The sequence below is a fragment of the Phacochoerus africanus genome, chromosome 4 (assembly GCF_016906955.1).
Source record: "Phacochoerus africanus isolate WHEZ1 chromosome 4, ROS_Pafr_v1, whole genome shotgun sequence".
NCBI lineage: Eukaryota > Metazoa > Chordata > Mammalia > Artiodactyla > Suidae > Phacochoerus > Phacochoerus africanus.
Genome location: NC_062547.1, coordinates 77,823,524 through 77,834,011, shown reverse-complemented (window position 1 = coordinate 77,834,011; position 10,488 = coordinate 77,823,524). Strand labels below are relative to the sequence as shown.

Below are 10,488 nucleotides of genomic sequence, written 5' to 3'. Positions count from 1 at the left end.
AGGGGCATGCGCGCCGATGGAGCCCTCTGATTGGCTATTCGCTGGCGAGGAGGGGCAGGAGAGAGTTGTTGTTTGGGCAACACGGGGTGAATATAAGCCATGTTTGAGAGGACCCGGAACATGGGTTTTGTTGTTTAAGAAGTAGTCGCCGGGTAATTATGACTGCGTTCTGCAATTTAGAGATTCCTGTCAACGATCTTAATTGGTCCAACGATAGCTTTGGGGAGGGAACTATTACCGTCTCCAGTTTACTGAAGAGGAAACTGAGGTTCAGAGAGGTCAATCAAAATGCCCAAAGTCACACAGGACAATATTAGAGGCACTAGAATGAAGGCCCAGATCTGTTTGAGTCCAAGCCCTAAAGCCAAGGGTCAGCCGGGTCATGTTGTTCCCTGGACATTTCTGTCATCCACTCTTTCTGGTCTCAGTTTACCCACTACTAGTTCCCAAGTTCCCGAGGCCAGGGGCAAAGTGGACGGGAGGAGCGCACTAACCTCCAACTTAGTTGATTTGATGACAAGTGGAATGAAATAATCCCTGGATCCTGTACCTTCCCAACCCTGGTCTCCATGGAGATCTCACTCAGGAGTAAGGAGGGCCAGAGCTTTAGAATCAGTCCTGGAAGGCATGCCCATCTCACCGCTGAGTTCAGGAAACTGAGATCAGGGGAGGGAAGCATCTGAACTGGGATCAGTTGGCACGTGGAGGATGACAATATGCAGTATAACTGTGTTCCAGGAAGCAGTCATGGCAAGTGCAAAGGCCCTGAGGCAGGAACACATACGGATAGCTAGAATTTGAGCAGCATTTTAGGGTGAGGAAGCAATGACAAACCTGGAGGTATGCTCAGGGTCCAGGCTACAGTGAGCCTCAGGAACCTCGGCTCAGGTTCACGCATGTCCTCAGACACTTGGACTTCAGTCTCCCCACTACCCAGACTAGAGACTGGACCTGTGCTCTAGAAGTGCCAGACTCCCAGGTCTGGAAGCCTCTTGACAGCACATTCAAGATGCAGCTGCCCATGCGCGACTGTGCACTGTGATGCCATCGGCTGGGAATGTTTTTAGCAGACGCAGCGTCCTCCCCAACCTGCCCCAACCCACCCCAAGATGCCCTGGGGGGCAGTGACCTCAGCCCTTGCTCACACCTAGGGTTGCCTTCCTGGCCCAAGGGTGGGGGGACTGAATCAGCTGGGCCCGGCCCCCCAAGTCCTAGAGACAGCCCCTTGCACCCCTGAAGCCTGGCAGAGCCAGGAGCGTGGGCTGGAAGCCAAGACTTCTCTCTCTCTCTTTTTTTTTTTTTTTTGTCTTTTTAGGGCCGCACCCACGGCATATGGAGGTTCCCAGGCTAGGGGTCCAATTGGAGCTGTAGCTGCCAGCCTACACCAGAGCCACAGCAACGCCAGATCTGAGCCGCATCTGTGACCTACACCACAGCTCAGGGCAACACTGGATCCTTAAGCCACTGAGCAAGGCCAGGGATTGAACCTGCAACCTCATGGTTCCTAGTCAGATTCGTTTCCACTGCGCCACGATGGGGAATCCTGGAGGCCAAGACTTCTGACTCCTTTGCCTCCATTCCCTTTTCTATCTTCTGGAATGTCAGTTGCCCTATCCCATATTTCCCAAAGAGTCAGAGCCTGGATCTCAGTGGTGAAGAGGCTATTTATTCGTTTGGGGTTTTTTTTGCTTTTTTTTTTTTGGCATATGGAAGTTCCCAGGCTAGGGGTCAAATCAGAGAGTTGCAGCTGCTGGCCTACACCACAGCCACAGCAACTCTAGATCTTCATCTTCGACCTACACACAACTTCACAGCAACACCGGATCCTTAACTCACTGAGTGAGGCCAGCAATAGAACCTGCATCCTCATGGATACTAGTCAGGTACCTTTCTGCTGAGCCACAAGGGAAACTCCTGAAGAGGCTATTCTCTCAGTTCCTGATCAAACATGGGAGGTCTGGCTTGGGGCCACCTGTGTAACCCCTGTCTCAGCTCCTAAGCTGTGGTCCTACTGATCTGAGACTTTGTCACATGGACTCTTTGTATTTCTTCCCACAGCTTATTTTCACTGTGTCATGTATGGTACTGGTTTTCCACTCCTGACGGTGATGACAAGTTTTATTGTAAATCTTAAGCAAGAAAATAGGAATAATACCCAAGATATGTGAAAAGAGATTTCATTAAGAGGGGGACGCAGGGAGTTTCTACCGTGGCTCAGCAGGTTAAGAATCCAGCCTTATCTCTGCAGTGGTGCAGGTTTGATCCCCAGCCCCAATGCAGTGGGTTAAGGATCTGGCATTGCCACCGCTGCGGCATAGGTCACAGTTGTGGCTCAGATTGGATCCCTGGCCCAGGAACTTCCATACGCCACGAATGCAGCCAAAAAAAAAAAAAGACGGGGGTAAGGCGTCGAGACTTAGGGTTTAGGCAACACTGTGTTACAGAATCTGTTCAAGTCTGCCAATTCTCAACCAAAATGTTTTGTCCAAATCAAACCAGGAGACGTTCAGATGAACCTGAGCTGTGGGGTGTGCTAGGACACTTCAGAAGTGCTGAGAACCAACTATGAAGGAAAAAATAAAAATCATTTAAAAAAAAGTGCTGAGAAAGGTGAGAAAAGATTTCTAGATGGAGGGAAATGGTATCAGATTCCTGGGGCTGCTGTAACAAATTACCACAAAGATGGTGTCTTAAAGGACAGAAATTTATTTTCTCCTATTTCTGGAGACAAGACATCAAAAATTAATATCACAAGGCTGAAATCAGGTCAGGGCTGTGTCCACACAGAGGCTCCAGGGTAGAGTCCTTCCTGCCTCTTCCAGGTCCTGGGGGCCCAGGTGTCCCTTGCTTATGGCTACATCACCCCAGCCTCTGCCTCCATCATCACGTGGCTTCTCCTCTGTGTCTCTGTCAAATTATTACCAGCCAGGGTTCTTGACCTTCCTTAATCAATAGAAATTGGTAACAGGCAGGACCAAAAACTCAGGCAAAGCTTTATTTGGGACTTGTGGTGCGGTAGGAGCGAGTGAAAACAATTAGCCTTTCCCCTTGTTGCTCACTCTTTGATTGGGTCAAGCTGTTCCCTTACATGGCATGAGGGTAGGGGAAGGCCCAGGGGTCAGGCCAGAGGGGTGGCCTAGGTGATCTGTCCACTCAGTGGTAGTGGTGTGTGCAGGGGCCATGCCCAGAATCTTTTTTGTTCTCAGATCCTCAGAAGTGGCAGTAAGGTTTTAAAAACTTGTCCATAATTTGCCCTAACTGTGCATGCACACTGTCATACTTAGTCCCTCATAGTTTTGATTGTTTGTCTTTTTTGGCGGTACCCATGGCATGCATAAGTTCCCAGGAAGGGATCGAACCTGCACCACAGTGCTGGATCCTTAACTGCTGGGCCACTAGGGAACTCCCAGTTTATTCTTTTTCAAGGCTTCATAGTATTCCCCCATGTGAGTTTGCTGCAGTGTATTTACTGGATCTCCAGCTGATGGAAATCAAACTGGGGACTCCAGGAATAGAGTGTTCATTGCACCATCTTTACAACTCATCTGTAGGCTTGAAGTCTTCCAAAAAGCCACAGTGAGGCACAACTGTACCCCAATAGGACGGCTGTAATCAAAACCACGGACAATCACAACTGTCAGTGAAGAGGTGGATAAACTGGAGCCCTTGTGCACCAATGGCGGGAATGCAAGATGGGGCAGCTTCTGTGGAAAATGCAAGTGCCCGTGGTCTGGCAGCTAACCATAGGAATTCCCTTTGTTGCTCAGCAGTTACGAACCTGACTAGTATCTCTGAAGATGTGGGTTCGATCCCTGGCCTTGCTCAGTGGGTTAAGGATCTGGCATTGCTGTGCGCTGTGGCGGAGGTCAGAGATGTGGCTTGGATCCAGCGTTGCTGTGGCTGTGGTATAGGCTGGCAGCTAGGGCTTTGATTCACCACCTAGCCTGGGAACTTCCATATGCCACAGGTGTGGCCAAAAAAAAGCTAAACATAGAGTAACCCTATGACCCGACAGTTCCACTCCTGGGGAAATACAGAAGAGGCGTAGAGGCCACGTTCACACCTAAACCTGTACACCCACATCCACAGCAACACGAATCACAACAGCCAAAGCACTGAAACAACCAAGTGTCCCTCGGTGGACAATGAGTACACACGCTGTGGCCTCCACCCACGGGAGCATCACTCAGCCGTGAATAGGAGAGAGGCACCCACACTCGCTACCACATGGATGGACCTGGAGACCATGAAGCTCAATGAGAGAAGCAGACACAGAAGGACACACTGTGGGATTCCATGGATGGGAAACATCCCGATCAGGCACAACCACAGGGACAGAGAGTGGGTTCCTGGCTGTCAGGGGCTGGGGGAGGGGATGAGGGGTGACTGCTGATGGGGATGGGGCTTGTCTTTGGGGAGATGGAATGTTTTGGACTTGGAGGTAAGAGTCAACAACTCTACTGAAAGCACTGATCGCATACTTTCATGAGTGAATTGTGTGGCGAGTGAGTTATATCTCAACCGAGTTTTTGGTAAAAGTACTCCAGCGGCACCTGGGGCACATCTGGCTTCCCAGGCATGGGTCCCCCCCCGCCCCCCACACACACGGGGCTGTGGACCTCATCCTCTTGGTGGGAGGGAAGGGCACAGTCTAGAAAGGGAGGACTAGGTTTCCAGCTGGCAGGAAGTGCAGGTGTGAGTCAAATGCTCAGCGAGGTCAGAGGTGACCTGGCTCCCGCCGTCCAGCCTTCCCTCTTCTGGCCCATTTTCTGGAGGAGGATCCAAGGCTTTGGGTGGTGATGCACATGTGCAGGTACCCAGTGCTGGCCTCAGACTCTGAGTGTATGGAGAAAGGCTGGGATGGTCCCCATCTCAGTCCTGGGGTACTGAGGCATGGGTGTCAGCCACACCCCCTGCCTGGCCAGGAAGAGGGATCAGGGATTCCCCAGAGCCACCTGAAAGGCATCTAGGGGATGGTGTCTGGCTGGACTGGTTATCCCCCCACAGTCCATCCAGGCAGGCTGGTCCTCATCCTGGTTCTATTCAGAAGTGCTGCCTTTGGCCTTGGCTGCAGGACTTAGCCACCAGGAGCCAAAAGGCAGGGATGTGAGCCCTGGCATGTGTCCTGTGTGGGGCCTTGGGGAAGTCGCTGCCCCTCTTGGGCCTTGGTGTCCCCACCTGGCAATGATGCCGCTTGGCTCTGAGTATGTGAAGGTTCACTGCCTTCCCCTCCCAGGGCCCAGGGCCCAGGGTGTGTCTGTAAATGATGAGCAGGTATAGGTGTAAACACGGTGGCCCCATTCCTACTGCCTCAGATGACTGTGCTGGGCTGGATGCTGGGGATGGGGCACTGCCCTTGGTTATCATATGTGTCCCCATCAGATGGCCACATTCATGCCCATTCTCCCATTGGCCACCTTCCTGCCCATTGTGCCCTATTCACCCATTTGTCCTCCAACAGTGCACCTGCTCCTCCACTCACACTTTCCCCAGGGCTCACCCCTTGGTGAAGCCCCCTGGCCCTGGAGCCTGGCTCTCAGTTTGAAGGGTGGACAAGCCTCCCTGGGAGAGCCCAGTCCAGGGCCCTGGCCGGCAGAGACTGATACTTGGTCCAGAACTTCTGTCCCAACCCATGACCCCCAGGCAGCTCCATCCTTCCTAGTTTCTCTGTCCAACTTCTATATTTCTCACGTATGTGTTTCTCTCGGTCTCAGCCATCTGTGCCTGTCTAGTCTCATAGTCTCTGTCTCTCCTTGTAGTTCTTTGTTTTTTTTTTTAATTTTGCTTTTTAGGGCCGCACCTGCAGCATACGGAGGTTCCCAGGCTAGTGGTTGAATTGAAGCTGTAGCTGCCAGCCTACACCACAGCCACAGCAGCGTGGAATCCGAACCGTGTCTGCAACCTACACTTCAGCTCAAGGCAACACCGGATCCTTAACCCACTGAACGAGGCCAGGGATCGAACCTGCGTCCTCATGGTTGCTAGTCAAATTCATTAACCACTGATCCATGAAAAGGAACTTCTCTCCCTGCAGTTTTGTCTCTATCTCTCTCCGTCTCTCACAGACTCTCAAGTCTCTGTTTCTTTCCGTCTCCCCTCAGTTTCCTATCTCTTTGTCTCTTCCTGTCTCCATCTCTCTCTGTCTCCGTCTCCGTCTCTCCAGGTCTCTCTCTGTCTCTGCGGCCCGCCTCTCTGACCCTCACACCCACGCAGCCCCTGCAGGCCAGTCTGGTGAATCACCGACAAGAACTTTTCTTCCCGCTCCGCAAGACAAACAAACACGCGCGGAGGCGTGTTTTCCCGAATGGGCTCCGCCTCGCGGGCTGGCCCCGCCTCCGTGGTGTAGTTGTTCCGCCCCTACGGCTGTGGCCCCGCCCCCGAGGAACCGCATTGGCCTGTTCCCGACGCTGCGCATTGGTCGGCTGTCTGACCACGGCCCCACCCCTCCTCCTGTGGCGCTGGCCCCGCCCTCGAGGCGCCCTATTGGCCCGCGGTGCAGCTGCGTCGGGGTCTCCGCCTGCTGATCGCTCAATGGCAGAGCCACAGACGCGCGCCGGGAGCCCAAAGAGGGCAGCAAGCGGGGCTCGGGGCCATGCGCGGCCGCCTATGGCTGGGCCTGGCGTGGCTACTGCTGGCTCGGGCGCCCGGCGCCGCGGGGACCCGAAACAATCTGCGGAGACCGCGCAGCTACCCACACCTGGAGGGCGACGTGCGCTGGCGGCGCCTCTTCTCCTCCACCCACTTCTTTCTGCTGGTGGACCCCAGTGGCCGTGTGCAAGGCACCCGCTGGCACCACAGCCCTGACAGTGAGTGGCCGGGGGCGCTACCAGGGGGTCGGGGTACATGGCAGCTAGGCGGACAATAGCTGCAAGTGGCAGTAGTAGCAGCGATGAGCTGGGCTCTCTCACTTGAGGGAGGGTCCAGAAGCTCGTCTGGAGGCGTGGCGTCGGCCAAGTAATTTCTCGTCTGGGGCTTCAGTTTCCTCAACTGTAAAGTGGGCCCAACCCTCTTGGAGGGAGGGTTGGACAGTTGAGGTGAAGATCATAGAGGAGGCTCCCAGCTCCCAGCCTGCCTCAGCAGAAGGGTCTTTGCCAAAGAGCAGAGGCTGGGGTCAACTGGGCTCATTTACAGAGGGGAAACTGAGGATCTGGGAAGAGCCCCCTGTGGGTCCAGTACATAATGAGGTGAGGGGAGAGCTTAGGTCTGAACTCTGAACTCCTCACCCTGCAAAACCAAGCTCAGAACCTGAGTTGGGGCCCCTTTAGTTCTTCCTGGACACCCATTTGGCAGATGAGGAAACTGAGGCAGAGAGGGCAAATGACCTGACTGGGGTATGTATGGGGGTGAGGAGCTAGGGTGCCAAAGTGTCCAGAAACTCATGGAGCTGGAGTCATGTCCCTGCTGCCCTGCCCAGCAAACAGTAGGTTCTCAATAAGTGTTCGTGGTATGCGAGGCAAGAGGAGATGAAAGAGCCAAGAAAGAGATGGAAGAAGCTGGGGATAAAAGGACACCCAGGTGGCCAGCGACCCCAGGCCTGTCTCAGTCACCCCACAGCTCTGAGGCCGGGCAGGGGAGCTGAGCCCTTGCTGGCCACTGCCTGAATCACCCACTATTAGGACAGATAATCACCCTGCCCTTCCCAGCTGCTTTCATCTGGGCTCTCAAGGCCCTCATTAGGCTAACCAGACAAGGGCAAGGACAGGGGGACTGGCTGGGCTGGTTGCTCAGTGGTGGGCACAGCCAGGAAGGGTGGCCTCGGGCTGGGGGTGAGACCTGGCTCTGTTGGGTGACCTGGAACAGTCACTTCTTCTTTCTAAACCTCAGTTTCTACCTGGGCAGCAATAGAGGGGACAATGAGGAGGTGGGCTTGAGATGAGGCTTGTATAGAGAGAAGGAGCTGGCCGTGCACAAGAGGTGCTGAGTGCCTGGCCTAAGAAATAGCAGGTGCAAAGGTCCTACAGGTCATGGGGTGAGCTTCCCCTTGCCTCAGGCATTCAAGTCCAGACTGAATACCAGAGCAGGGCCTTGACTCCAGATTAGGCCCCAGTGTCTGGATGGGCTCAGAGTGTGGGCTGTGGCTTGTCCCCCAGTCCTGTTTCACTGGACAGGAAACAGCTCAGATTGGGCAGGGCTTGCCTGGGTCACCCATCCACAGACAGGGCCCGAAAATGGCTCTGCCACTTCCCTTCCCAGGCCTCAGTTTCTCTCAATGTGAAGTGAGTGTCATCAGCACCTCCCATCTGGTGCTGGGTGAGATACAATGCTTGGCATAGAGCTGGCACTCAAGTAGTGTTAACTGGTATCACTGATCTGAACATACTGTGCTGTAAACACCCTTATCCCTCCCCCCTCTTGCAGGGGCCAGGCCCGGAGTTGTCCCCCTCCATAACCCGGCATGGCCGGGGCTAGCTGAGTGGTCAGGGTCAGAGGTGGTAATGGCAGTCCCAATCATGAGGAAGCCCCCCACACACACATACACCCTGGGCCTGTGCTCACCTCTGGGGGGCCCACTTCTATTACACTCCCGACTTGCTCTTACTGATCAGCAGCTCTCTGGGCAGGCACTCACCTCCTCTGCTTGGTATCCTTGCCCCTAACAGGACCTCCCCTGATCCAGAGCTTGCAGTGGCTCCCCTGTGCCCTCCAGAAAAAGGCCTGATCCCTCCCCTACTTAGTTCCCTCAGGCCTTCATACTGGCCTGAGTGACCTTCCTCACCCTCTGCCACCCCCACAACCTCGGGGCAGAAGCTGGCAGGACCTGTGTGGTCCTTGGTGCACCCCCACACCCAGCAAGGGCCCAGGCACAGTCGATGCCTAGGGAATGTTGCCAGATGAATGAACCAGAGCGCCCGTGGGGGTGGGTGGGTGAGTTGGGGTGGGCGGGCCCTGACCGAGCCCCTACCCGCAGGCGTCTTTGAAATCCGCTCCATCCGCGTGGGTGTCGTGGCGCTCAAGGCGGTGCACACTGGCTTCTACGTGGCCATGAACCGCCGCGGCCGTCTCTACGGGTCGGTGAGTGCGTAGGGTGGGCTGGGGTGCACGGCCACAGGAGGCAAGTCCAGCGGCCGCCTCACAGGCCGGGCCCCGCAGCGGGTCTGCACTGTACACTGCAGGTTCCGGGAGCATATCGAGGAGAACGGATACAATACCTACGCCTCTGTCCGCTGGCAGCACCTGGGCCGACCCATGTTCCTGGCGCTGGATGGGCGCGGTGCCCCCAGGCGCGGTAGCCTCACGCGGCAACACCACCTGTCCACCCACTTCCTGCCCATCCTGGTCTCCTGAGGCGGACCGTCCACGAGCAGTGGCTGGAGGAAGATTCCAGGAGACTGACCGCATGAGCCTGCAGCCAGAGGCTGGGGAAGGCCCTGCCACCCCCAACACCTGCTTGGTCCCTCTCTGGTTTTACACGCATGGAGTGCCTGCTGTGCTGGGCACTGGGGTCACTGCAGGAGCCCCCAGATATGGCCCGGCCCTCAGAGCTCCTGAGTCAGAGGGGAGGTGGACACAGAGTGAGCAGAAGCCGTCACAAGCTGGGGGGCAGGGAGGCCTCAACAAGGCAGCTGCCAGGCCTTGGGGGGCCCTCCTGGCTGGACACTGCCTAGCAGAGGCAGGGAATGGGAACCCACTGGGGGGTGAGCCAGTGAGGAGGAGGGGAGGCTGGGGCCAAATGAGGGGTTTTGGGGCAAGGGGAACACGGAGACTCCATGGAGGGGCAGGTCCTGGTCCCAGGCCAAGAATGTGTCATTTCCCGTGGCAGAGGAGACTTTGCAGGTGGAGTTAAGTGAAGACCCGAGATGGGGATGGTCCTGGATTCCCCAGGGGCCCAGTATCATCACCAGGTCCTCATAAGAGGGAGGCGGGAGGGTCAGAGGCAGAGAGACGGGAGATGCCGTGCTGCTGGCTGTGAGGATGGAGGAAGGGGCTGCAGGCCAGGGATGCAGCGCCTCTAGAAGCTGGAAAAGAAACAAATTTCCCCTGAGCCTCCAGAATGACCAGCCCTGCCCACACCTGGGTTTAGCCACGGGACACTGAAATCATGACCCCAGGGCAGTGAGATAATAAACCTGTGTTGTCTTAAGACACCAGAGGTTGGTGACTTGTCATAGCTGCCCTTGGGGACCCACACACGGTGTCAGTCCTCAGAGCCCCTTGGATCTGGCAGGGTGGGCTGGGAGTGAGTGGGTACGCATGCAGGCCCCACCTGGTGGGAGCTCCCTGAAGGGAAGGGGCAGAGCCAAGAGGGGCGGGTGAGGGCTACCCTCTCCCCACTGCTGCCTTCCCCTTAAGATACAGAAAACCAAGCATGGGGGGGGGTGCCTTCCTGGGGATGCAGACCAGAGGCTCCCTGTAGCCAACGCAGCCATGTGCCCCTGTTCGGGAAGAGCCTGTGTGAGGTGCTGGGCCTCTGGGGCTCTGTGGTCAACTTCCCAGGTCCGGTCTGTGCCAGCAAAGGGGCTAGGCCCTGCCCACACACGCATTCAAGGA

General features: G+C 55.8%; 1 protein-coding gene across 3 annotated transcripts; it reads left to right on the top strand.

Annotated features, from left to right (window-relative positions):
- Nucleotides 1-6,487: 6,487 nt before the first annotated feature.
- Nucleotides 6,488-10,085, top strand: FGF22 (fibroblast growth factor 22). 3 transcript variants are annotated; one of them, XM_047777819.1, is made up of 3 exons: nucleotides 6,488-6,806; nucleotides 8,909-9,008; nucleotides 9,091-10,085. In XM_047777819.1, exons 1-3 carry the CDS (start codon nucleotides 6,593-6,595, stop codon nucleotides 9,782-9,784), a joined length of 1,008 nt encoding a protein of 335 aa, XP_047633775.1. In that variant the 5' UTR covers nucleotides 6,488-6,592; the 3' UTR covers nucleotides 9,785-10,085. The 3 variants fall into 3 exon arrangements, with proteins under 3 accessions (XP_047633775.1, XP_047633777.1, XP_047633776.1); XM_047777821.1 differs by having other exon boundaries at nucleotides 8,909-9,012; XM_047777820.1 differs by lacking the exon at nucleotides 8,909-9,008 and having other exon boundaries at nucleotides 9,114-10,085.
- Nucleotides 10,086-10,488: the final 403 nt, after the last annotated feature.